This window comes from Toxotes jaculatrix, chromosome 18, assembly GCF_017976425.1.
Source record: "Toxotes jaculatrix isolate fToxJac2 chromosome 18, fToxJac2.pri, whole genome shotgun sequence".
Classification (NCBI taxonomy): Eukaryota; Metazoa; Chordata; class Actinopteri; family Toxotidae; genus Toxotes; species Toxotes jaculatrix.
The window spans coordinates 11,267,501-11,295,278 of NC_054411.1; the positions used below are offsets into that span (position 1 = coordinate 11,267,501).

Consider the following 27,778-nt stretch of genomic DNA (forward strand, 5'->3'; position numbering starts at 1 on the left):
CTTACATTCCATTCATATGCAATGGCCCCGATTCCTGCTGCGGCTCCTGACCCTGCCAGGCCTATAAAATGTCCACTGCCAATGTTACTGGCAAACAGGGAGGCACCCACCTAAATACAGACCAGAGAGTCAAAATCAAGATTAACTCTGGAAATCACTTTGAACTACAGAATATATTCCTCCAAGGAGATTCCAGTGATAAAAAATATACTTGGACTTCTGTTTTGTTCAGGCAATTGGCCTGTGTGGGTGTTTTTTTTTTTTTTTTTTTGAGAAGTCTCTATAGTGTTTGACTCACAGGCCACCAGGCCATGTTCTTCCCAGCCAGGAAGTATCCATCCACCGTGCTGCGCTTCGTCCTCCACATAGACTGATAGGAAAATCAAAAACCTTTTAGAGATACATGTGCAGGAGAAATATCCATTCATACGACCTGAGAAAAGACAGGAACCCTGACTAAATGGCAGGACATCCTCAACCTATCTAAATCTGAATAAATCAAAGCAGCAAGATGTCATCTGTCTCCTAGGTGAAATAAAGGGTGCAGGACTTGCTACCAGGGCACCCATTTGCTGTTCACCAGTACAATGAGAACACAAGCTCATATACTATACCCCACATACACATACACACAGACATAAACAACACAGATCAATCAATTTCCTTTTCTACCACTGAAGACCTTTGTACTCCTGGTGCTTCTAGACCTTGCTGCTTCTTTACAGAAGTCTTTCCTCATAATATTACATAATCTACCTGTCTGGACTACAACAGCCATGTCATGAGGAATATTTGCTTCTAAAATCTCCCTCTTAGAATATCTAAAACAAACCACAAAAGACATTTCTTGTGTTCGTCATCAGGGACCAAAAACTTCTTCCAAGCAAATGATGAGACATGAAGCAAAGTATCTTTTAGAAGCTCAGGATGCAGTAAACTTATTTATGTTGAATGGAGAAAGAGTGCATCGCAGAAAGAAAAACGCAGGATCTCAAACAGGAACAGAGGATGTTACAGGAGAGATGAAAACGGGAATCTAACTTGTGATAAGGTTAAAATGATACAGACCAGTTCTGTTCTTGTTGAAGGACATTAATAGTGTTCGCTTGATTGCAAAGACACAAAAGGACAGAGAAGCACTGTTCTGCACAGTACATTTTTAGATCAAGCCATCACCACTCAATCCATAACAACAAAAAGCAAAACTGTACATTGCTGATTTCAGTTTCTTGAATAAGACATAGCCTACAACGTAAAAACGGTATCAGCACTGAAGCAGTGACCTGTTTCCTTTGCGCTGTACTCACCCAGAGGCCCACTGCCAGCACTAGTAGAAAGTAGACCACCAGCACTATTATATCCACAGTAACCAGGGTAGATTTGTTCCCGGCAGGGGTAGATGGAGATGGGGTCATGGTGGTCCCCTGGCGTCCTGCTGCAAGGTCAAAAGTCATCTGGAAGCCAAGAAATGAATAAATTCTGATAATGAGCACAGTAGAGGATTATCTTCAACTTGGAAACATAATAAACTGTAAACAATTATTGTTGAAGGTAATTAACCACAGACTCTTGGCTTTTGATATCATGATCTCATGTTTAGACTATTAAAGTCTATAAATAGTTCAAAATAATTATAAAAGGATAAACTGAATATACGTGGACAGTACTTAAGAACTAATTTGAGGTACCTTTATTTCTTTTCTATGCTTCTTTTTACCCCATCATTACTGTACATTTATTTGACAGATATAGTTCATTTTCATGTACAGATCTGACAAAACAAATGACGATGTATTTGGATGTGATGCCTTTTTATAACTTTAACTACCCATTAGCATATAATGTAAGCAGATGCACACGCACACATATAATGGTTAAAAGTTAAAATGAGTTCTATTAACATTGCTGCTTACATGTTAATGCATTTGTAAAAATACAGTATAATACTGGAATTTAAAATATGACTCGGTTGATTTGCTGAAGCCTCATATTTACTTCAGATAAACTATGGGAAAGTATTTTTTTCACAGAACAAGAACTGTGGATTTTGTCCCCCATCACATAAATTTGGAAGCATGTTACAAAAGGACCTTTTAATTAACACTATGAACAGGAGGAATGATTATAGCATGCAAAAAACACCAGTGACACTCTCTACTTATGCTACGTCACTTGAAAAAAAAGTGAATCTATGATTAAGGAATACTTTACTGATAATACTTCTGATGAAAAAAAAAACCAAACAAATTAAAACACTGACAGCAAGACCCTTCTGATCTTCAGAGTTGTTGACCACTAGTTGAGACACATTGTATCATAATCTAACCTCAAAGTCAGAAATATTATATTGAGATCACTGTCTAAAGCCATAATGATTGTGTACTTTAACACATCTGTGAGTTGTGAAGCACTTTGTGAGACTTGCACTAAAAACATTTGAAATTATAGATCTATTATAGATCTATCTGTAAATTTTACAGCCATTCAGGTAAGCCACAGCTGAGTATCTACAGGCCATGCAGTGGATGGCATTGTTTAGTAAATAAACTCACCTTTCAGTAAGTAGTCACTCTGCGTATCATTCCGGCTGGACTGTCATGAGCTAAGTTTGTTTTCCCCAAAACAATATAGCACGTCACAAATTAGCTGGAGGACGATCCCAGGAATCTCATGTTTGCCGAGAAGTTTCCGCCACTCGCAGAGATCAAACTCCACTTTCACCTCATGCACTACAAGGTTTAGTTAAAATGTAAGGGATTTATCACTCTTCGCTGAGAGGTGTTTGCACGCTACACACCTGCTGCTAGTGGCAGAGCTAAATGATTGCTGAATGAGTTTTAAATTAATACCTAACTACACAGATGAAGTGGGCAGTGGTATCGAGCATTGTCATCATCATATAAGGGCAAGGTTAGTGGAAAGCCAGTGTGTGTGTGCAGAGCAGGGACATACAGATACAGGCTTATCTCACAAAAAAAACCCCAAATGTTCATCTGATATATTGCAGCAATAGCAGGTGCATCAGCAGCAGCTGTAAGCAAGTTGTAAAGACATATGATATTGTTTACAGCATAACAATTGCAGGAAATGCAGAAACAAGTGTGTGAGTGTGTCTTTGATGAGATTACCTTTGTACTGTCAATAATAAACTAGTGCAAGTGGTATTATTTCCTCAGTAAGACAACTCATTTTCAAGAGCATAGTAGCAAATGTTGCAGATCATTTTTACAACAATTTTAAAAGCACAGACAGTCAGGCGAAGATAGATTTCGTACAACTTTTCTTTATATTTGTCAGCATTGTTAGGACACAATACAAAATACAGACTTAACACTTTATAAGCCTTAATTGGACAGCAATGCTTTCGAGGTTTTGTCATTTAAGCAGGGAAAAAAACTTATACCATAAGAAAACAAAGTTTTTGACTAGCTGCACAGCTTAACCTTAACCTTAACATTTAAAAATATCACCTGGAGACTAAGCTATAAGTTTTACAAAGCACTGGTAGAACTGAGAAGCTGGTATGCTGTATCATTAGATGAAAATGATGTAAAATGCTGCCTCTTTTCCACTGAACTTAATGACATTGCTGTCCTTTCAGCTGTAAAACTTCCTGCTCAGTCTGTGTAACACAATCAATAAAAGAAATATTTGGGTAATACATGAAAGTGCTTCATATATTGTAGCATGTGCTTTCATTACATTCACACGCACTCTGTACAGTACACACACAAGATATCTCTGTAACAGTTTAATATAGTTTAATGTCTAACAGTGGAACACAGCTAAACATTCACATATTGCACACTGCCCGCTGTGAGCTCCACACAATCCCACTTCAACAATCTGTTATTAGTGTCTTACTGACTTGAGCCACATTAAAAATGATCCTTAGAACAGTTAAAATTTTCTTTTAAAAACTCAAGTAGCACGTGCCAACTTCCCCCTGATGCTGTCTCATATGTACAAGTTGGTAGCGTTAGAGGTATCATACAAGAGCAATACCGTTTAGGAAAAGAAAGTTCTTAAAGCTACAACTGACGTGGTTAAGAAAAATCCACTGAAATGGAGGTATAAACACGACACAATAAATGAAACAATCCATCATCAGGGAAGCTGATGTGAGCAGGTATTTACTTGAGAAAATAAGCTACACTTAGTCAATAAAGAACTTATATTACATTCAGAGTGGTGGGCGGCTTACAAAAATACAGAACATGTAAACTAATAGGAAAACTTTCTGTTTCTTCCAAACCACCGACTGTAATGTGGGTATACTTTAAATAAACATCTATTTCAGGATGTTTTTTTTTTTTTTTTGTAAATCTAAGTCTTATTCGAGGATATATCACAAAGATTTTACTGTAGAATTGTTATACTGCACTTACAGAAATGACCTCAGGCCTAGAGAAAGAAAACTTAAACTATACTGAGTAACTATTAACAAGTATAGATATCTTGACGGCCAGACAAGGCTGTGTTCTATGTAGAAGTCTTAGCCATTAAAGCTTTGGACTTCAACAAAACTTTATTTAGATTTTTGATTCGATATTAACTTTATTTTGAAAGGACACACACTACACCACTGGTATAATGCAAAATGAACCATCTTTGATGCCGAAGATCTTCTGTCTCCCTTAATTTAACCAAAAATACATAAATACACAACACATAAAAACAGGTTTTTTGCTGAGTGGTGAATATGTGTGTCCATTTGTGTGATGTCTATGTATATGTATACTGTATGAGCTATGTAGTCATGTCCATATGTGTGTGTGTGTTACCAGGCCAGTGGGGAAGCCATTCGTGGACTCCTGGGGCTCTTGGGGTTTTCGGCAGCCTGATGATCACTGAGAGCTCTCTGTGGTAAAAAACCGACAGGATTTGTAAGACAATATAAACTGTATTATTACCTTGGGTCCTTCAAAGAAAATATTTGTGCCTTTTCTGTTTCTGCCCATTAAAGCTGTTCTTTCTCTATTCAGACCCAGCTCCCTGAGAAAAATATTCAGATAACCTATTGCTGAATACAGAGTGTCAACACACTGATCCTACTGCAAATTACAGCTCATTATTAGTACCATGGCCTCGCAGAATGCTTTATCTCTACATCTCTGATGCAATGCAGGCTGTGCTCATTACTAAATGCACTGCACGCACTGCAGGGGCCTTTTAAAAAACAAAACACTGAAAGAGAAGAAAAGTGTTTTATCTGCAACCATTTAAGTTGTGTATCACAAGCTGTTTGAAGAAAAATATGTTTTTTTGTTTTGTTTGGTGAAGGCTGAGAAGGAACTGAAGCAGATAAGATGCATATAATTTTGACTGTAATACTGTAGAGGTGACAACAGGAATTCTTTGGATAAATGAACGGCTGAATCTTTCTCTCTCACCTCAAACTTGCTCATGAATTCAGCAAAGATGCCAAAGAAAGCCTCCGTGTTGGTGGCTTTGCTGTCTTCTCCAAAGTAAGAGGCAGTCTTGCTGAATTCTTCCATTGCTCTCTGTTGTAGGGACTCCAGAGATTGGACTGCTGGGTGACTGTTTTCCAAGAAGTTCTACACACACTGGAGTCAAGGGGCACACACACACACGTTTCATCCAGTCCTTTTTACTACATTATTTTTCTTTTCATAGGCCTAAAAATTGCAGTGCTTCCATGCTTCCTTTGGCAGTTTTGTAAAGGATACACTCATCACAACCGCAAAACGGTCCTCAGCAGTCGCAGGCATCTTCTGACAGGCTGAGCGAATGTCCTGGATGGTTGTATGAAGGTCATTTAGATCTGATGTGATAGTCCTCTGGTTCACTACAGATGTGCAAAACAGGAAAACAGGAGGAGAGTAACTGTCAAATCAGAGTTTCACGTAAAAACAAAATGACAATAACAAATAAATTTTGAGTAAGCGCTCAATCTGTTCTAAAATGTTCTAAAAATCTCAATCTATAGACCAAAGGTTAAAGGAAAATGGATCTATCTACCTTTGGCTGCAAGAGGAACCATGGTAAGATCTTTGGAAAAATCCAACACATCAGGAAAGTGCTGACATAACGACTTGACCAGAATGTGAAGAAATGTCGACTTCCCATCAACTGTTTTTGTTGTGCTCAACTGTGGAGGACACAGTGAATTTATTAACTGCACAAGCATGATTATGATGAAAAAGAAAAGTAAGATTGTTTTAAAAAAATCAGACAATCAATATCTATTGGTGTATGTAGGTACCTCTGTAAGGAAGTTGATCTTGAAGCCTGTCGTCTTGTTGGTTTTAGGCTGGCTGTTATTCAAGTAGTTGCCCATCGCCAGCACAAACTAAAGAAAGACAGAACGCAGCAGTTCATTTATATTTGAACTTTAATTGATTAGAAATTTGGGACAGTTTTAGTTTTACTGCTCCTTGTATCTGATAACAAACACCATCTCCCACTGTGCAGGTGTTTTTTTGCTGAGTCTTACCAGAATTTTTAAAATTATTTTAATGTACTTTTCTCAACAACAGTATACCTCCAGTATCTTAGCTAGCTTCTTGCTGGTCTTCAGCTCCATGGAGGCCTTGCAGATACAGTCATACGCTCCCCTCAACTCCTCTGTCTTCTCCTGTAGAGAACACTTGAAGAGGAGGCTCTGCAGGCGTGTCTTGTACTCTGGTACTGATAACATCTGATGGAGAACACACACAATAAGCAGGTGATAATAAATACAAATAAAGCAACATATACAATAACACAGACTGAGGTCACCCACACTATGACTTGTGTACATGTGCAAATCAACAAAAACCAACCCACGCATCCACTCCCCTGCCAGGACTGTACCTGCAAAACAAACTGGTCCGGCTCACTGAGTTTGCTGGGGTCCTGTCTGTACTCTTCGTACTTTTTGACCTCCTCTGCATCGGGGGCGTACAGCAGCAGCTGTTTAATGTGGGCTGGCTCCAGCCTGTCAGTGACCATGTTCATCAGCACCTGACGCAGCTCCCCAGGAGACAGCTTCAGGTGGGCTATCAGGATGGCTAAAGGTTACAAAAGAAAGGCCAAATAAAAGGAAGATAAGTGAGGATTAAAATGCTGGTAAAATGAGGTGCGCCATCATGAGATCAACCTCATGATGGCGCTATAGGAAAAGTCAGGGGTTCAACAAAGCCCTTAGAATAAACAGTCTGGCAGAGTTAGACCATGAATATCTGTACAAAACGCCATCACAATCCATCTTAATACTTTCTAAATAACTATTAATGAAGTTTTAAAAAAATGAAAAGTATACTGTATGTGGTCACATAATAATGATAAGCCATTTTATACTTACAGGCATTGTATGCCTTCTTATGGGACAGAATTTCTATCACATCTTTCTTCTTGAAGGTTTCTGGCTGGAGGGATGGCTCTGGAGCAGGAACTAAAGTGGGATCAGTGTTGGTAAAGGGCTAAATGTTATGGAGGTACATGATAGGTGCACATTAGTTTACATTTTCTACTGGCTTCTAAAGGGCAAACTGCAAGGAGTGCAACAGGAGAATAAGCTTAGATTCCACAAATTACTGTCCACAAACTTTAAGGGAAAAATACAACAGAAACAACAGAAATACTAAAATAAGAGCAAGGAAATCATGATCAGTTAAACATCTAAATATCACATTCAGGGATCTGAGAACCAGAATGATTATGTGCGAAGAAATAATGCACTGATTAAAGTACTGCAGATATGCATATAGCCACTTCTACTCACTGGAGCTCTTCTGTGTCCCAAAGTGCAGCTCCAGATCCAGATACTTCACCATGTCATGTAGTTTTTCATAGTCAGAATTTGCTCCCAACTACCAAAGATGTGCAAAAATGGCGTATGTAAATGACGATTTCATGACTATGTTTTACAGTTTGACATTTTTAATTTAGATTTCTAAATATAAACTGTGTTGCATTTTAAGAGGCCTCTCACCTGTCCCCAGATAGTGCCCTCTGAATTTTCCACTTGCTCCCAGCGCAGCCTCTTCACGCTCATGTGATTGGAGTCCATCCTGGACAAACTTGGCCTTGGCAATGGTGGTGGGGAGCAAGGTGGGGGCAGGGGTGGAGGCGGAGGGGGCTCTAGGTGCTCTGTGGGATCAGACAGAGAGTGGGGGAGGGACTGGGGCTGACTCTGGCCATGGGCTTGTTTATGGTGGGATGACTGGGATTGTGGCTGGTGTTGGGACTGCAGCAGGTGATGTGAGGGCTGGGACTGAGGACGAGCGGTTTGGGTGGAGGACTGGACTTGGTGCTGTGATTGGTGGTGTTGGGGAAGAGGCTGAAAAGTGGAGAGGGTGGGCTGGTGCGGCTGGAGGGGCTGAAAGGTAGAGAGAAGAGGCTGAGGCCTGTGGGGCTGCTGGGGAGGGTGGATGACATGAATCTGGTGTTGGTAGTCCTGTGGCGGGGGCTGTGGAGTTATGTGGTGGATGTGGTGGATCTGAGGTGTGCTGGAGTGGTGGTGAGTCTGCTGGATAGAGTGGGGTCTTTGGGGAGAGGGTTTGGTGGGCTGGGGATGATGGGTTTGGTGGATCTGCTGCTCCTGGTGTCTCCCTTGAGGTGACACTTGGGTTTGATGAAGACCTTTAAGACTTCTACGGCTCTGGTGTGCGTGGCTGTCCCGTTTTAGCTGAACTGGGAGGGAGGCAGGCTCTTGCTGGGCTTGATGCAGAAGCTCTGTGGAGGAGTGATGGGGCTTGGGTTGATGCATCTGATGGGCTTGATGGAGCAGCTCTGTGGAGGAGTGGTGGGCCTGGGGCTTGTGCATTTGATGGAGCAGCTCAGTGGATGAATGGTGCTGTTGACCCCGTTGCATCTGGTGAGCTTGATGGAGAAGCTCTGTTGAGGAATGGTGAGGCTGCATTTGCTGCATTTGGTGAGCTTGGTGCAGAAGCTCTGTTGAAGAATGATGGGCCTTGGATTTGTGTATTTGGTGGAGCATTTCTGAAGAGGAATAGTGGGCATGGGCTTGCTGCATCTGCTGGAGCATCTCAGCAGATGAGTGGTGGGTCTGGGATTGCTGCAACTGGTGGAGCATCTCGGCAGAGGAGTGATGGGCTGGGGCTTGGTGCATCTGGTGGAGCATTTCTGCTGAAGAATGATGGGGGTGGGTTCTCAGACCCTGGTGACTTTGGTAGATGCCCTCAGCGTACTGACCTTGTTGGCTGGGGTGGGCTGTCGGTTGGGGAGACGGCTGGTGTGGAGGAGGGGCTGAACGAGACTGACGTCGGTGGTGATGAGTCTGGTGGGCCTGCTGTTGCTGTGCTTGGCGCATCATATAGAGAGGATGGTTGGCGTGGTGATGGGTAGAGTCTGGAGAGGGAAGTGGGGGTAGGGACTGGTGCAGTTGTTGGAGAGGAAGTGGCGAGTGGGCCTTCTGCTGTGTTGGCTGTGTAGGCATTGAGTGGTGGCTCTGGTAGATCTGTTGCATCTGTTGCTCCTCGTAGGCCTGACGCTCCTCGTAGGCCTGACGCTCTTCGTAGGCCTGATGCTCCTCATAAGCTTTTTGCTCCTCATAAGCTTTTTGCTCCTCATAAGCTTTACGCTCCTTGTAGGCTTGAAGTTCTTCGAATGCTTTTTGCTCCTTGTAGGCTTGACGCTGTTCGTACACTTTTTGTTCCTGGTAGGCTTGACGCTGTTCGTATGCTTGTCTTTCTTGGAAGGCTTGTTGCTCCTGGTACATTTGTTGCTCTTCAAAAGCTTTTTGCTCCTCATAGGCTTTCTGCTCTTCATAAGCTTGTCTCTCTTTGAAAATTTTCTCCTGATAGGCCTGTTGTTCCTGGAAGGCCTGCTGCTCTTGGAGTAGTTGTTGTTCTTCATAGGCTTTCTGCTCTTCATACGCCTGCCTCTCCTTGTAAGCTTGTTGCTCCTCATAGACTTGTCTTTCCTGGTAGGCCTGTTGTTCTTGGTAGGCTTTTAGCTCTTGTATGGTAGCATGGACCTGTAAGTCCTCTCTTGTGGGCAACACTTTATGGAGAGAGTGGCGTTTAGGTGGTGGATTACTGCGGGGTGGAGGTGGTGGAGGGGGTCCAGATTTCCGGCGAATGGGCACATATGCTCTTGGGGAGTGTTCGGGGGTGTAGTTAAGCTGTTGCTGCTGTTGTTGCTGTTGTTGCTGAGGCTGAGTCTGTGCAGGTGCTGGAGGGGGAGGAGGTGGGTCATTGAACTGAACAGGCGGGGGTGGAGGAGGGGTCATGGGGGGAGGAGGGATGTGGTCAGAGGACGAGGAGTAGGTGAGAGAGGAGGCATTCTCTTCTCCACTGCTGCTTTGAACATCACTTGGGCTGCTCAGCTCTGGAGCCACAAATCCTCCATTTTCTTCGTCATCCACCCCCAAATCCTCTTCGTTATCCTCATCCTCCTCATCTGGGAAGCCCATCTGCACAACATCCTGGCATTAACACCAATTACACTTCATTAGCCCATTCATGTCAAAAATTGACCTTTTGAAATTCTTTTGGTACATGAGTTGATCAAAAATATGTTTTTATAAACACTGGATTTTTTAATCATACTCTAACCCTTAAAATAGGCACGGGTGCCTATTAAAACATGACAGGCTTCTACAGGATCTCCTGGCTGTACTTATCTGCAAAAGCTGTACAGAACATGGTTAAAAAGTGAAATCCATTACACTTATTGTGCTGGTTTACAAGTGAGATGCCACCGCAGTGATGACAGCTTGTGTCTTTCTGTCGACAACCCAGATTACACTTTATTCATAAAGGCTGTTAATATTAAAATTAGTTAGCAAGATGTCTAAAGTAAAATATATTCAGTAGTTGTCGTAGTGTGTCATTAAATTTAGATTATTTTCTAAACCTAATTTTATTCTGAATCTGAAGTTTTACTTTGTCTTTTATTTTACAGGAAGCTGTGTTCTGTACCCATTTTCTGTATGTATGTGTGTCAAGGGTTCTGGCCTATTTTACATTTGGATGCAAGGCTTACATTAGTGTACTGTGGGGAATCAGTGTACCATAGGGAATTAACCCTCCATCTCTAGAACCCACGGTATAATGGGTATTTGCACAAGAAACGGTTCAGTGAGTGCTTCTTTGTGACTTTACTGTGTGTGTAAGGGAGATAAAGAATTGGCTCTATGTGGAAAACTAGTCTAGTGTATAAATAAAATCTTTTGGGTATCCCTTTTTTATTTTTAGTGATGTTTGCATGAATTGAAAAAAATACTTCCAAATATTATAGCTGGTACATGACCCTAGGATATATGTACAAAAATTATACAGTGGTTTAAACTTAATTGAGACATTAGAAGCTATTTCACATAAGTGAGACATCATTTCCTGGTGCAGTGTTGATGTGACTCTACCTCCTCATAGTCATTCTCAGGAGTCAGAAAGTCGTCAATGATGGCCACTCTCTGTCCCAGCTGCTCACTCAGTGCGTCCAGAAAGCGATCTGTGTCCTCTGAACGGGGTGGTTTGGAGAAGGTGTAACGCCGCTTACTGCTGCGATGGGGTGGAGGACTTGAGGGGTAGTCAGTGGGCTCTGGAGGTGACGGTGGGGGGCTGTCCAAACTGATATAGGGATTGGACTCCCCACTGGTCTGGCTTGTCAGCCCTGATGGGTAGAACTGGGCTGGAGGGGGGCTGGGGAGAGGCTCCGGCCAAGATGTAGGGGGTGGGGGACCTTTGCGGTTACCTGAGATAAGGAGACATGTACAGTTATATTACTTACAGATAAATGTCTGAAGCATCATGGCAAGTGCAATGCCTCACAGAAATGCTTACTGACTTTCTGAGGTTTATGAACAAATAGAACAAGTACATAAAAAGACTTTCTACCATTGGCAGGTTCCGCATGTGGAAAAAGATATGGCACAAAGAGCAATCAGAACATGTCTCTGAGAGGAACTAACCATTCCAGAAAACACATTTTTGATTAAAGGGGGTCTTTAACAGTGTGTTTTCTAGTTCCACTTCCACCATCACCATATCCTCCTTATGAGCATTAAAAAAGCCTATCTTGTGCCTAAAGTGTCTGTAGCCTGAGAGCAGATTCTTGTTCTCATGAGTGCATCCTGCATCCCTGTCTTGAAGGAGGACAAGCCATGGGCAGACAAAACCCAGTCAAAGATGGCAACAAAATCCAGAAAACTGCACACGTCCTGATCTAACACCATAAACTAAAACTAATAACATCCAGGCTGAAAAAAGACTAAAAGCAGAAGGTTGTTTCAAAACTCTGCTCTGCTGTATATTTATGTATAGCATGAGATCAAAAAAAAAATCCCTGCTGATGTTAAATTCAAGGATATTCAGTTGAATCAGAAGTGGGTTGGGTACCATGGGATTCATCATTTCAATCTGCAGCATTTTTAAACATTTTGTTATCCTCCTTCTCTGACACCATTTCGCCAAAACATACACACTCTTTCTCATGCACACATTAGTCATTTTATACAGTATAATTGTGAAATTTAACTCCAGCTGCTACGAATTTTGTATAAACTTGTACTTTTGGCTACCTGTGTTAGCATGTATTGTAGGGGAGGCTGAGCGCGAAGGAGGTTCCAGATCCAGCAAACTCTCAGGGGCAGGAGGAGGGCGGCTCTTCAGAGACTTGGACCTCTTGGCTGAATACATGTTCTCCAGTTCAGCATACACTGCTGACAGCTTGTATGGTGGAAATGTACAGAGAGACCACAGTAAGACCTCTTGTCCTCACGATTATGAATCCTACTTTGATATTTACTGTGTCTTTTCCCATCCAGAGAGGCCTTGTTACATACATTGGTGAGATTGTTGGGAGTCTCGGGAAGGGAGGTACCATCACCTGACTGTCTCTCTCCTGGAGCCAACCTCATCCCTGTCTCCAGCACTGGCTCTGTACGGAGGCCTATGGTAATACACTTGTTAGAATGACTTGCAAGATTTTGCCAGGTTTTTAGGGCTTCAGTTGATTTGGGGCTAAGAAGCTCCAGTTACATTAACTCAAGCCAGTTTCTGGCCAATGACTGCAAGATTCTGGCATTAGTCCAGCCACTAGTTGTAGTCGGATTTAGTCCAGTGTTGTGTCAAGCCATTTTGGATTCATGGGTTTATGACAAAATATTACTCAATATATAAAAAACTGTAGAAACTATACAGTATGAAATGATGTCAGCCACACTGGTGATGTAAAAGAAGTTGAAAGCATTAAACAGGACTGTGTTCATGATCACACTGAAGATAATGTGAGTGATAATGATTAAAATAGTGATGATGCTGTCGTGAATCAAATGTGTCAAGGTGGTAGCAGTGTTACTGCTGCTACTGGTCAAAACAACGGGGAAGACAATGAACATCTGTACCCATGCCCAAGTGTGTGCCAATGACCAGGTCATCAGAGCTACGTCCCCTCACACTGCTCCTGTACGTGGTCCCTGTTACCCTCATGGAGCTGCTACGACGATGGGGTTCAGGGGCAACCTCGGGCTCCGGAGGAGGGGGAGGTGGTGGTGGTGGTGGTGGAACTGGAACACACACACACATTGGTAGTGCAGAGGAAGAGGTAAAAGGTATATGAAGAGCTGCAGTACCTGAGTTGATTGAAATTTAATGAACCAATGAATTTATTAAAGATCCCCATGGCGGTTCTTTTCTTTCCATTCATACACAAAAATCTGAAAACTCACATAAATCAAAATTTAAAAAGAAAAATGCGTGTGCACACACCTGGTGCTTTGAATCCAAGAAAGCGTGAGATCTTGTTCTGGCAGTGTTCCTGCTCCTCGTACGTCAGCAGCTGGTAAACGAACTGCCAGATCACCTGTTTGGCTGGAGTATCCAGCACCGGGAACACATCCACGATCAGAGTGTCAACATTCCTGTTGCCATGGAAACACAGGCAAGGTGACAGAGATCGCCTGGCTGTCCAATCAGAAGTCAGAGTTAAGCTCACAGGTATGGTGGCCCATGTGTGTGCACCCTTTCTTGTGCTCAGAAATTTATTAATGTAATTTGTGACTAAAATTTTATTCCTGTAAGAGTCAATGTTGTGAAACTTCTTTACATCCACACAGTTTCACTGACAATATGAAATGTATATGTCAGTATATCTTTACCAGACTGTTATGGTTGAGCATAAGTGTACTTTAATCTGCCCTGCAAAATATGAACATGTTCAGTTATTCCTCTAAATATTTTTTGTCGCCTTCATTCCTCCATGTTTTAACTTCACATTCATCCTCTAACTCTCTTTATCCCCCACTCCCTCCTTCCGCTGTCCCAATCTTCTTACCGACCCCTTGCTCACCTGTGCTGGAAGAAGTTCTCCAAAGCCTTGCAGATGGTGTACCTCTCCTGGATGGTCAGCAGGTGTTCCAGCTGCTGTCCGAAGGTGCGACCCTGAACCCTGATACTGGGAGGGAGAATCTCTGCCACCCACTGCAGGGAACTGAGCACAGGGGAGCGGGCGCGTTCTGTGGGAACTCCGCCCCCCGCGAGGTCCTGTTCTGCCAGGGTGAAAGTAGGTGGACCATCCTCCACTACCAGAGTGGGCATGGCACCACTGCCCTGCAGCATGGACACCACCTTCTCATGGGAGGAGGTCCTAGAGCAGAGAAATAAATGGTAGAGATACATGAGACACACACAGACATTGCATGTGCAAACATAGGGTGTTTTGTTTAAAAAAAGAAAAAGAAAAAAAGCTGAATCCCACAAGATACATTTCTATGATTTAACTTTACTGGTGCATAAAAGGGGAAACAGCTTGTGAAAAGATTTCTGTATTCTGCCAGAGGAGTGCAAACACATCTTTCATTCTCTGGGGAGCTTCCTTAACATTTTGAAATGAGATTTCAAATGCCCCCTATCATCTGTATTTAGTAATAAATTTAAATGTTTCCTATTAATTTAGATTTGTTTTAGAAACTGCCCTGTTTCATGTAGAGTTTGGGCAGATGCTTGAAAAGAAATCTGTAAAGTTTCAGTGGGTCAGAGCTCAACCTCATGTCCAGTCCATTGAGAAACAGGATGCGGTCTCCTGGTTTTAGACCTGCTTTGTCTGCTGGGCTTCCTGCAGAACAGAAAATTAGTAAGATAAAGAGACTGAGTCTGATTTGACCATAGAGGTGGGAAAAGTCAAGCTTTGTAAAGATATTTCAAAGTTCTGTTAAAAACTCTCAAATGTAATAACACAGTTATTACAGTGTAACAGTGAAAAGTACTCATCTACAGCTGCAACTCACACTTTTACAGATCACACACGTTTGGGACAATTGCACTTGCAAGTGCACACACATTTTAAACCTACCAGGGATGACAGAATCAATCCACACTGGAGCATGACCTCTAAGAGTGAAGCCAAAACTCATGTTGCCCTTGCAAACTCTCACTGTCCTGAAAAAACAAATTTGAGCTTTGATTAATAGTTCAACTAACGAATAACCAGAAAACCACTGAAGTCAAAGAAAAGCAGGTACTCAGAAATACTCAGCTCTGTCTCAAGTAATTGCTAAATTTACATGTCTAACATATGATTAAGGTACTGTTTTCTATGAGGAAATAATGCATGGGTTACCACAGAAACACAACGTTTACTAAAGTAAGGGAGGTTTATTCATCATTAATGCTAATTGCACACAGTGCTGTGGCTGTAGAAAAGGTCCATTGCAAAGAGATCAGTAATTTAACTAATGAAAAATGTGGACTGACACTGTGGACCTACAGATTTCCATATTCAGCAGACTACTTTAAATTCACATCCTGCATGAACAACCCTACTTAATTGTGGACAATAGATCCCCAGGGAGCCGTATCGCATCTTCATAAGCTAGAACCACTGAAGAGACTAGAAAATTCTTGGGGCACTTTATTCCTACAATTTAAAGGAATGGTGAAAGGATATTTGTAAATGTTGTTTACCTGTTTTGAAAATTTTCTCCTGATAAATGTGATTAGGAACTAAGCAGAAAAGAAACTGACATCACATCTTAAAAACATGTCAGGAAACAACATCACAGCACATGAAGGCAGCAGGATATCAGGCATGACTAGTCCAAATAGGCTTATTCTCTCATTGGTTTTACCACTGATGTGGGCTATTTTTCAGTTCACTCCTACACATCTTAGTTCACATAAATTCTATATTTTCACAGAAAGACCCATCACAGCAATTCTTGTGTGGAGTGGTTATAAATTTGATCAGACAACGGGACAGAAAATGTTATTTTAGGAAAAGGGTTTTCTTTGAAAACCTAAAAATGACATGCACACTGTTGCTGAAATAAAACCTCCTGCTGATGGAAGGCCAAAACACACAGAAAGAATGAAACTGTCAAATAAAAAAAATCTGTGACGCCACCCTTCACTGGACAAGGCTGCAGCATGACACTCAATACAGACCTGCAGTTGGTGGTGGTGCCACTGGAGTGGCCAGCTATGAGTGAGGTGGTCTTGCGCATGCCGCGGGCGGGGGGGACCACGCCTTCCTCAGCGTGGGTGCGTGGCACGGAGCTGGCACGGGTGGAGACCAGAAGGCGTTCGGGGTGATCCTCACTCCGGCTGCGTCGAAGGCGGTTACGGCTAGGGTCACTGAAGCTCCGGCCCTTGAGCCGGCTCATCAGGCTCTGGGAAACCACCTCGTCAAAACGCTCCCGGTGTTTCTTGGGAATGAAGATCCTGGCAAACATTGTGGAATCACAGTCAATCTCAGACCGACTACAAAAGCTCTATTGGAAAGCAGATGTGGAGCAGCTTCCAGTTCAGCCTCACTTGTGTGCTGTCAGTGAAAAGACTGTTTATAGTTTTCGACCTAAGAACAAAGCAACAAAGCAAAATCACATCAAGGAAGCATTTCAGCCAAAATCCACAAAATCCAAGATTCTTTACTCTGATCTCTCAAAGCCTCCATCGTCATATCCAAAGTATCCAAAAAACATAGGGATTCTTGTTCTGATTATGTATTGTTCCAGCTGCAGGATCCTCTTAATTGGTTCAAAAATAGTTCAGCCCATGTCGTCTCACGGGAAGGCTGAGGCAGGTAGGAGAGACTGGTCCGGCATCAGTTTGTGTGTGTGTTGTTGGGAGCGGATGCATGTGTGTCAGAGAATGAAAGAGATGAGGGATGAGCTTTGTTGTGTGGTCCTGTCACATTAGCAGCTGCAGGTAAGAGTACCCAGTATCAGTGACACCTCACAGCTAATATGCGAAAAGGAGGAAGCACAGTGCCAGAGCCACCTCTGGGAGAAATCGCTCCACTCCCTCTACTAGTGTTATTTTCCCCTCCCATCATCAATTTCCAAAGCCTTATCTTTCTTCAAGGAAAAAAACCCATCTTCAGATACTCTTACATAGGAGTTTGCGGTATCTAGTGTATTCCAGAGGAAGATTTGTAAGCTTCGGTGCACCCACTTTCCTTTCGTCTGTTTTGTGTGCCACATACATATAGATGAAAAGGAAAATGTCCAGTCAATAAAATCGAGCCTGGAGAAAGAACAAGTAGTGTTGGCTATGACTGCCTGTTCAAATTCTGCACCAAACTTATCAAAGAGGGCTTGTATTTCAGATGCACAAGCTGTCTGAGGCTTGGTGGCAAAATTGGTATTGCTGCCTCTTCTATGACAGATTTCTCCCCGTGTGGTTTTCAGCATCAGCACAAAATTGCAAAGAAAGAAGCCTTTTGTTTCCCAGAAGCAACACTCAAGCCTGACATCTACCTCTGATGTTTTAGACTGCTTGAAACGTCTACTCCCATTAAACTCTCTTGTAGCTGTGCAGCATCCAGTGTATTTTTGGCCAATTATCTGCGAGAACAAGAAAAATACAAAACAAAACAGCAGAAATGACCCAGAAATGGAAGACACATTGCCAATAACTGCTTTAAAAGTGTTTAAGGGTGTGTTTTTCCTTTAAATATAGGGCGCCTTCTCCTTATTTCTTTCTCTTTTATCTGCAGTTCTGCACACACACACACAGACAGGCAAACCTCCATCTCACAGGCATATATACACACACCTCATTTGTCCCTTTTCTCTTTTGCATCTGCCTCCCCATCCCAACTACAAAATGATGCTGCCTCCATCCTCAACACAAGCCTCTTTCTATCCCTGTGTCTTCAACATGAATCTCCAGAGTATTTCCACTGTGCAGAGGAGAAAAGACTGCTTTAGTTTTTTTTTGGAGTGCACCAGTTCCAATGTGCATCCATATACACAGCACACATCCTTACTCAAATGCCACTGTTGAGAGTAAGGCTCAGCGGAGCAGTTTGGTTTTCAAAGCTGTTGCAGTCTCTGTGCAGGTGCATTTGGGAACATTGTTAGGAGGCAGGGATTAGATGATTCTACGACGGCATATTAGGGCCACTGTATGTAATCATAAATTTATGAGGAGAAAAAAAACCTTGAATATTCTCTGTGATTAAAGTGGTAAATTTGCAGAAAGAAACTCACAAATTTACAAGGAAATACTCCTGATTCTTTTGCCCAGAACCACCACAGAATCATAAGCATCTGGAAGAAAACATGCTGGTTGATGATAATGCAAGGATGTCATGCGCTGCGGTGTGATGAAGTTGATCCAGTCTTGCAAAGTGAAGTGATATGACTCTCTGATGAAAAAAAACCCCACTATTTTTATTTTATTTAAGACAAATCAGACTTTTATGAAATAATAGCATGACACAATTGCATCTTATTTATCAGTATATTGCAAGCGCAATTGTCCCAAACAGTATTAAGTCAACAGCACAGCAGCAACAGTACAGTTTGTCTCCTGGTCCAACCCCCTGAGGTACTTGTCAGATGGCTGGATTTATATCTGAGACTAAGACCTCAGCCCAGCAAAGACACAACTTATATTACACTTCAGTGATCTGGACACAGCTATCTCAGTCTTTACCTCAGCTATAGACCGAAATAGGAGTATGCGAGAGGGGTACCACAGGGATCAGTAGTAGGTCCCCTTTTATTTCACCACTACACTAAACTCAGACCAAACATACAGAAGCACGGCATCACACAATAATATATTTCTCTGGCCTTGAATAAACATTGTCCTATTGACACATTTACACAGTGTATTGTGAACACACACAAAGGATTTTTTTTTACTATGGCATAACAACAAAAACAGATATGATAACGTTTTGCGCCAATGTGAAAACCAAGAAATGATAGCTCATCTTGATTCACTGTCTCTTAAAAGACACCTGATGTGTGTCCAATCAAAGTGTAAATACCTATGTGAGCTTGTAGGTGTATGTACACGTCTGTGTGTGGAAAATATGTCAGTACAACCCTGATCACTCACTCTCATCACTGAAGGGATAGTCTTCTGTATTATGTACTTACTATGGAAGCATCCATAATAACAAAAGCTGAGGGAACTATGTAGGTGACAGTGATTAATGGCACAGTGCAGCAGAAAGTTAACACTTCACCTGAGGGCTACACTGTGCTCATCTGTGACACCAGGCTGCTCTGTGATGCTAACTTGAGGGTCCGTTTTCTATAGCAAGCAGAGAAGTAGGGTGATTCTAATTGGAGACATCATGATGACATAAAATAGCAGGAAAAAGATAGAGAGATGGAAAGAAGTTACTTAGTGAAAACAGAGTCAGTGCGTTTATATGAAGAAGGGCACAAAAAGCCGAAGACGCAAGGAGTAAAACATGTCAGAGCCAGAGAGAGAGGATGTGGAGAACTAGAGCTGTTTCTAGGCCAGGGTCATGAAACTATTGGGAATGAAGCTGGTTAGTTTGTGTTACGTAGGCTATGTAGGCCACAGAACTTTCCCAAACAACACTCATTCATCACCATGGTTTGCTCGGACAAATGGCGGATAGGGAAAACGAAACAGAATGGGGCCGTTGATTATTTTATAACGGTCTCTAGCTCTGTTTCATTCCATCAACTATTGACTTCCATTCCCTTCATCACCTCAACCAACTCTCCAGCTTGGTCTCACCATGCTAAGCCAAAGAATGTTTCACTTGTCAAATCTTGTAACCTGGCCAAAACGAGTGAGCAGAGACTTTGCAGCCTTCTCCATTGAAGTTGGATGTAGGCCTTGGGATGCCCTCAATTATAAGGAGGGCAAGAGGAGTCTATAATTAGCTCTGAAGGAGGGGTGGATCAAGGACACAGCACAGAGAGGGATGAATGACAACTGCAATCAGCTGGGAAACTCATTGCAAGGATGATTATTATCAGACCCACTTCTGATCAGCGAATTTGACAGCAGGTATGAACTTAAGTATGTACTTGCAGACACAAAGCGTAGCTTGAGACATAGTGGGCTTTAATAACAGAGTGAAATTAAAAAGCCTCAGAAACAAGAACATAAGGAAGAATTATCAGCAGTAGTAGAGTTGAGTTTTGCTAGAATCTAGTTTTCTCATCACGTTACCCATTCTGTAGTCAAATGTAAAGACAGCACAAATTTTAATATTTTTACATGCTGACAAAAAGTGTAAAATAATCATCAATACAAACCTTGAAGAAACACACAGAGAGCAGTTGCACAACAATACTTCAGCAACTCCAGATACACGTCAGCACAAACAACACAAAGCACAGTGAACACTGCTGCTGAGATCAAAGGAAAAGCGCCGTACCGAAAGTGTCTGGAAAGGCTCCTATCCCTTCCCATGGCTCTTCGGGGCTTTGAGGAAGTGCCTGAGCTCAGTTAAGCAATGCAAATGCCTCCCCTCTATCCCGGTGAGTCCCCATCTAGTTTGAACAAACAACTCTCCGGACAAAGAGGAAAGAAGAGAAGGATGAAGAATAAGAAGGTGTCCTGGATCTCAGAAGAGCTTGCTGCAGGCTCGGAAAGCAGCCAGATGAAGAAAGAAAGAGAATGAGAGAGAGGGAGGGAGCAGACAGTAAGAGTGGCTGTGGTTCACATCCCTCCACACCTCCAAAACATCCTCAGGCAGCATCATCAGCTGTTCTCCAACTTCATGTTTGGGGCAGCACTCTTCCGTTGTTCCCATCTTGTATCTCCTTCTTCTTCAGCTACCAAAGAAGCCAGGGTCAAGGTCACCACAGGGTGCTCTCCTCAGTCACAGCTACAGGATAGTCCTCGTCACTCACTCGTCCATCATTAGGAAGCAAGAGGTAGTGAGTGACAAATCATCTCTTCCCTCAGTGGAGGAAGGAGGAAAGAATGAGATGAACAGAGGAGTAAGTGAGGAGGGAGAGAGGAGTGAAATAGAGAAGAGAGGAGAGCCCCAGTGGAATTTCATAGGCAGGTCAGCACAATGACTGTGTGTGAGTGTGTGCATAACCAATAATGTGCATAAGACAACGTACAGACGCTTTGACAGTCATGTCTGCACGACACATGCTCAACATAACACTCATTGCTCTCATTTCTGCACCTATGATGGTATCCATCCAAATTTGTGTAAATACTTCCAAAACAACTTCGCTAATTCAGGAAACATTTGTGAAAATCAGAAACAAATTAAAGAAAAAAATTTGCACTGCATCCCAAACCCTGAGTTGAGAACACATTGGTGTAACTAATTCACAGCTTTGAAGTCTATATACAAACACAATATCAAAGGCCTACAGTGCACTGTAATTACATTCAATTACCACAACACTACAGAACCACACGAACAAAAGAGCTAATAGATGTTCCAAAATCGTCTCTAATGACGCTGCAGATACATAATCTTCTGTATAACTTTCAAGTGTTCAAGCACTTGCTAACCCCTGGGTTTTAGAGCCATTTAAGAATCGACACTGGCAAGTGCGTCAGAAACCTAAGAGAGAATTTATTAAAAGAAGTAGGCTGCTTAAAAATAGAACACATCCTGTGGGAGGGCGAGGCAAATCAGCGAGGGGACAGAGACAGACTGAGCGGAGAGTGGCCCAGCTGGTCAAGTTTAACAAGGCGTACAGAAGAAATAACTTCTGTTAAGCACACCTCAAATCTTCTAACATGACCCCTAATTACTGGACTTGGGTTATGGTGGGTGGAGTGTGAGTGTGTGTGTGTGTGTGGCTGTCATAGGAGGCGACAGTGATTGAGGACGAAGGAGAGAGGCTGACAGACTGGGAGATCCAGCTCCAGCGGCAGACACATTGATTCTCCACACCTCAAACGACAACACTGGCACCCAGCTCATGATAAAGCACACCCACAATTTCTCATGATATTTTGTGGTCCAGTTTCTTAATCTCTTAGTGAATGGCTTCTGTTCCTGTTGAGAGGCTGGATTCACAACCATGACCAGGAAAGAGGGAAATTTGTGAATTGTAATAGACAAAATAAAGAAATCTAATTAAACTTAAATGAAACATTGACATTTTCAGATTAGCTCTTGCTCTGTGTTAACTTCAACAAGACTAGTTTATCATCTTAGCATGCAGCCACTTGCTAAGTAGTGCCAGAGACACAGTACAGCCGAAGCTGATGGGCAGGTCATTCATTTTGCAGTTATTTGGTCATAAACCAAAGTCTGACCTTATGATGGAGCTAAAGGAAAAATGAAGGGATCACCAAAGGTACGACAATTAATCCTGAGCGGAACATGAATGTGTTCATCAAATTCCACAGAAATCTATCCAGTAGTTGTCGAGTCATTTCACCTAAAACCACAAATGACAGCCTCATGGTGGTGCTAGTCAGTAAAAGTCAGGAAATCACCAAAGTCATTAGATTCATGTACCAAAATTTGTGCCAATTCATCAAGTGGTTGTTGGTATATTTCTCACACTGGACCATAGTGGTGGACTGACCGCCAAACCAACACTACTATCCCTGGAGTCACGCTACTAGCACAGCTAAAAACGTAGCCTTGAAACTCTCCAAGAACAGAGTACGTCCGCATAATATTTTTTCCCAGTTGCCTGAGACATCTCATTGTCAGCAGCAGCCACTTACACAAACACCATTGCTCATGGACAGCCTGGAGGCAAAACTCCCCAAGGCTCGCAGAAACACGATCACCAGATTCTGCTGAAAACATTATAAGCAATTCCAAGTGAGAAATTCCAGGGAATATAAACCAAACAAGAAAGATTTAAACAGTCCAACTGGCAAAATGGCATGTTGCACGAAATTACAGCACAAACACTGCAGACAGGGACACAAATTAAAGAGGGACAACTTTGCACATCAAAGCCTTTCAAGGTTGCGGTACACCTGAACCATACATATCAGGCTGGATCTATGGGTAACTACATAAAGAAACAGCTGATTTATCTAAAGACTGACTCAGACTCTTATTGGGAGAGTTACTGTACTTTTTCAATGCCTAAAGGTGAGGAAAACAACTGAAACAGCTCTCAGTCCTCTGTGGATACTGCTAATGCATAATTAATGACACTCCTGTGCAAGACAAACATTACAGAGCATTTTTACAGGCAGCTTTCTAAGGAAGGAATTGTGTTATCAAAGCTGCGACGCAGACAGCGGTGTCAGAGCAAACTGAGCTGTAAAACAATATTTTCAAAAACATGTCACTGGAAAAACGGAATGTTAATTGACTGTAAAAAGACTGCTAGTATAGAATACTTTAACTACACCACAGCTTACTGCATGACCAATCATAGGTGGCCACGTAAGACGCTTTGACACCAAACTTGATCACAGGTTTAACGCTACATCTGTTAGAATATCCTCAAATGTACAGTGCCAAATTGTTTTTCAGTACTCACCTGAGGCAGCAGTTCATAATTTCTTCCAGCATACAATTTCAAAGCAGGGACTGTGTGCATGTGTGTGTGAGGAACAGTGCGGTCTAAGAATCTGCATGTTTTTCTGTTTTCGTATGTGAGCATTTCTCAACCGCCAGCGGCAAACTGGCTGTAGCTGCTAAGAGCTGTATGCAGAGGAGGGAATAAAGAGCATCCAGTGATGTGATCCACAAAAAGAAATTGGTGCGTATATCAAAGAGTGCATCACAGCTGACAGGGAGAATTGGGAAAGAAAGAGACCAACAGAGAGAAAGTCAAAGTGAGAGCAAGTGACAGGAAAAGACAGAAGGGGGTGCGGTGGGTGGGGGCAGCTTGGGCAAAAAAAAAATCTGCAAATGTGTGCAGAGGTATTGTGTTTTGGGTTTTGATTTCCCAATCAGTGCTGAGGAGGGAGAAATGTAATATGCAACGGTGAATTTCTAACCATACCCTCATGCACTGTACCTGAGAGAGAATAAGTAGAACAAAGTGACACTCAGGCACCCAGGGGCAGCAGTCAGTGTACAGATCAAAGTAATTCATTTGTGCACTTGACGGTGAGAAGGGTAGTTTATAAAATATTGATTTCATAGGGCAATTAAGGAGTTTTTACTGCCTTGCTGTGAACCTATTGTTATGTAAGGCTGTGCTGTACAGTGAATCCTACAGCTGACCTGTATACACAACACAATAGACTACAACACTCCCTAGTGCACTTTTATAAGCCATTTCAAAAGGACTGAAAATGTACAACAAAGCCAGAGCCTTATCTGACTGTGGTCTGTGGATCAGTTAGCCTTTTTGAATATTAATTTCCCAATCCAGCTAAATACAATCACCTATGGATGGGCGATTATATGCCACTGGATTGAAAAGAATTTTTTGGACATTCTTGTGTATTTCAAAATAGGTTAATCATTTGTTGAGACACACGTTTAGAATAAGTTATAATGTGTTACCAGGTTGTTAATAAACTGTGCTCTCTCGTTTTGTTAATGTTTTACAGTGAATTGTTGCAGAAATCCAGTGATTTACATAAAGCTTTAGGACCACTCAAGTAACAATTTACAATCCAAGCAAACTTGAGTCACAGCTCCAAGCATATAAAGCATACTCTTTCAAAGTTTAAACTGGAAACATCCGTGCTCAATAAAACATTAATGCACTGTCATGAAAACCAGATGTAAAGCCAACACTGTATCGCACAGTGGATCTCCCCTGGTTTCTGAACACTGCAGATAAATCTGTTAGACAGTACTAAGAAATTCTTGTACCTGACAAGGCCACTTTTATGCTACGTGTAATGCTAAAAGACAGGTAAGTCACTGAAGCTGCAAGAAGTACACAACGCGCACACAGATTGTTTGACCTGTTAAGTCTGTCTCTGAATGTGTTTGTGTAACTGATGGGCTACCTGACGCTGTCAATCAGCTGTTGATGTTCCTCTGTGATCAGGATGTCAGGCAGGGCCTCGGCCAGACTCTCCACATCCCTCTCAGCAGCGTACTGCTTCAGCACCTCAAACAGCTGTTCCTTCACATCTGGCTCCTCTCCTAGCACTTCCTCCACCTGATAAATACACACACGTTATTTCATATGCACTACTACAAAAGAGATAACTTCTGAGAAGCAAACTCATATGTCACACCCACCTTCTTATTGAACTCCATGGCCTTGTGGGCGCGACTCTCCCTGACACTGTCCCCACTCTGTGACAGCACCCTCATGCTGCTGCTCAACCGCTTGGGTCTCCGGGCCATGCTGAGCACGCCCAGACGCAGAGGTCGACCCTGAGCTGCTTTGATCATGGCCGCTGCGGTTTCGTGATGCTTCACCGGGATGCCATTGACCTCCATGACGTAGTCCCCAGCCTTCAGGCCACTGCGACCGGCCGGACCATTGGGCATGCAGTCCTCCACCATCAGAGGGCTGTCTCCAACAATGGTGAATCCGAAACGGCCATCAGGGCCAGGGGTGATGTCAATCTAAAGAAGGGGAGAAAAAAAAGTATGGTTGAATTTTATTTGCTATTTCAGAATTTGTCCACCAAGTAAAAACACAAAATGCATATTATTGTGCATCAGATGACCTGTTCAATCCGTGACACCACTCCAATGCTGGGTGGGACAGTCTTGAGGGTCTGGGCCAGGGCGATTAGCGCCGGTGTGCTGAGGTTGGTCACATCCTGGCCCTCGATGTCCACCACCTGGTCCCCTGGCTGCAGGCCAGCCAGGTAGGCACTACTGCCCTCCACCACGGACAGGATGTAGCTGGGCCCAGTGCCACCAAGCCGGAAACCAAACGCCTCTGGCCAGTTCTGATTGGTGGCTGGGAGACCGAGGTCTGGAGGATGGATGAGAAGATAAAATTTGGAGAGGTTCAGATAAATAGATACTGTATGGCATTGAACTTCAAAGTGCCACCAGGTTGGCATATCGATTTAGACCTTAATACAGAAGGTACTGTTCTTTCATGAGAAGGTGAAATCTGCAACCACCGCTGTTTTGCTGCTTGTAGGATACTTAAGTCGTATTATCGTGTAGAAATCTGGTGCAAGGTGCTCATAGAGCAGGTTGTGACTGTAAAATGGAGGTCAAATGGTCCTTTGGTTTAAATAGGGCACCTCAGTGATGGAGCTGCCTGGATGTCGCAGCAGGTACACTGGTCCATTTAACGAGGCCACGAATGTAAAGACATAGAAGTCACATCAAAACGCATTTTCAAATTGAGAGATGTGTTTTTCTCTAAGTGGAGTGGCAGTAAAGGGGAAAAAATAGACTGAAGGAGGTTATTTTTTGATTGTTGGTTTCGAGCCCACATGTTGAACTGCTGCCCTTCCCCTGGTCACTGGCCTCATTCTACTGCAGCAGAAAGAGTCCCAACAGGCTTATTTCACTCATCTACAACCATCTGGATACGTCAAAGATATAGGACATTATAGGGATCAGTCTGTCCACTTTGTGATCTCACACACAAGATCTCATACCGAACACTTCAACCTTGCTCTCTATGACTGTAGGTCATAAACTGAGAATCTACATTTTGAGCACTTGTACTATTCCAGTCTCACTGTCCTGTGATCTTGCTCCACACACCGCGTGCATTTACATTTACATTACAAGGTTACTTAACTAAATGACAATATTTTAAACTTCACTGAATCTACCATTTGTATTTATGTCAGATTTCTGTGCAAAAATATAAGAAATCTTATTAAGCAAGTTTGTCTCAAGTCAAGGCGACGCTACCACTCCCATCAAGAGTCTTAATCGAGTCTCATCATGTGTTGACACAGTCCTAAGGTGCAAAATTAGAAGAGAAAACTTGACAGTGTGTAACGAGCATGCTCATTTAAGAAATGTTATACAAGTGAAGATACACAAGTAATTGTAGACAGTTATCCATCAAACCACTGGAACTAAACTGCTCAGTTTTTCTTCTTATAACTGATCAGAGGGAGAAAAATTTGGAGACAGGAAAAGTAAGACAGGCGGAGAAAGACTAAATTAGAGGCAGAAAGTAAGAAAAGTAACAAAAAAGTGCTTGAGAAGTGAGAAAATAAAAGTCGGTACAAGACTTTGCCAAGTAAAAATGTCAGATCTGCTTCGGTGCAGAAAAAGATAAATCAGATCTTACTGGAGCACAGGGCTAAATATTCAGGGTGAGATGTGGCTGAGTGAATAAAACATATCAAATCCTAAGACTCAAAGAACCAAAAGGGAAGGAAACATCAAACGGCAGCTGATTATTGATCTAAAATAGATTGGGAAATCACTGACACGGAGCTGTGGATCTTAATCTTTTCTACCCACCAGAACACAAGCAGCACTCAGAGGATTGTCAAGATTTTTTTTTCTTTTCGTCCTGTTCTCTCCAGCCCGCGACCCAGATAGAAAATCTAAATTTTAGCTCCTTCTAGCTGTCTGTGAATCTTTAGCTTACCTGCAGCAGATAAAACAGTTCAGGAACATCATGTAAAAATAATGATTCAGAGAAACTTACAGAAATCTTTGGAGGCACTCCGGGTCCCGGACTTGCTCTGGCGCAGGGAGAAGCGGCCCTTTCTGCTCAGGAAACGCCTCATCCTTGCCCGGCTTGCGGCAGGGCACGTTCCAGCCAGCCTCCCTTCACCCCCGGCCT

The 27,778-nt window shown here is 42.6% G+C and overlaps 2 protein-coding genes across 2 annotated transcripts in view; both read right to left on the reverse strand.

The window, feature by feature from the left end:
- slc5a11 (solute carrier family 5 member 11) overlaps positions 1 to 328 on the reverse strand; it is a 5,669-nt gene extending 5,341 nt beyond the window's left edge. Inside the window, exons 1-2 of the mRNA XM_041062865.1 lie at positions 299 to 328; positions 6 to 110 (exon numbers count right to left, since the gene is read on the reverse strand). Of these exons, the coding sequence (XP_040918799.1) occupies positions 6 to 110; positions 299 to 313 (120 nt within the window). The 5' untranslated portion in view covers positions 314 to 328. The remainder of the gene's footprint in view (positions 1 to 5; positions 111 to 298) is intronic.
- Positions 329 to 4,780: 4,452 nt separating this feature from the next.
- On the reverse strand, positions 4,781 to 27,722 carry grid2ipa (glutamate receptor, ionotropic, delta 2 (Grid2) interacting protein, a). Its single transcript, XM_041062269.1, has 25 exons — positions 27,641 to 27,722; positions 25,728 to 25,981; positions 25,291 to 25,623; positions 25,053 to 25,207; positions 16,353 to 16,628; positions 15,262 to 15,347; positions 14,955 to 15,024; positions 14,260 to 14,556; positions 13,680 to 13,831; positions 13,316 to 13,459; positions 12,755 to 12,861; positions 12,488 to 12,638; positions 11,333 to 11,664; positions 10,142 to 10,393; positions 9,133 to 10,090; positions 7,937 to 8,898; positions 7,727 to 7,814; positions 7,307 to 7,396; positions 6,817 to 7,013; positions 6,506 to 6,661; positions 6,227 to 6,313; positions 5,983 to 6,112; positions 5,691 to 5,809; positions 5,394 to 5,558; positions 4,781 to 4,861 (listed from the first exon to the last, which is right to left on the reverse strand). Exons 1-25 carry the CDS (start codon positions 27,720 to 27,722, stop codon positions 4,781 to 4,783), a joined length of 5,724 nt encoding a protein of 1,907 aa, XP_040918203.1.
- Positions 27,723 to 27,778: the final 56 nt, after the last annotated feature.

Bases quoted from the DNA above. Each gene is read 5' to 3' on its own strand.
- grid2ipa (XM_041062269.1), bottom strand. From the start codon at position 27,722: ATGAGGCGTTTCCTGAGCAGAAAGGGCCGCTTCTCCCTGCGCCAGAGC. The intron at 25,624-25,727 runs GTCATCTGATGC...CCCCTTCTTTAG, and splicing joins TGGTGTCACGGATTGAACAG to ATTGACATCACCCCTGGCCC. The intron at 7,815-7,936 runs GTGAGAGGCCTC...CATCTTTGGTAG, and splicing joins AGGGCACTATCTGGGGACAG to TTGGGAGCAAATTCTGACTA.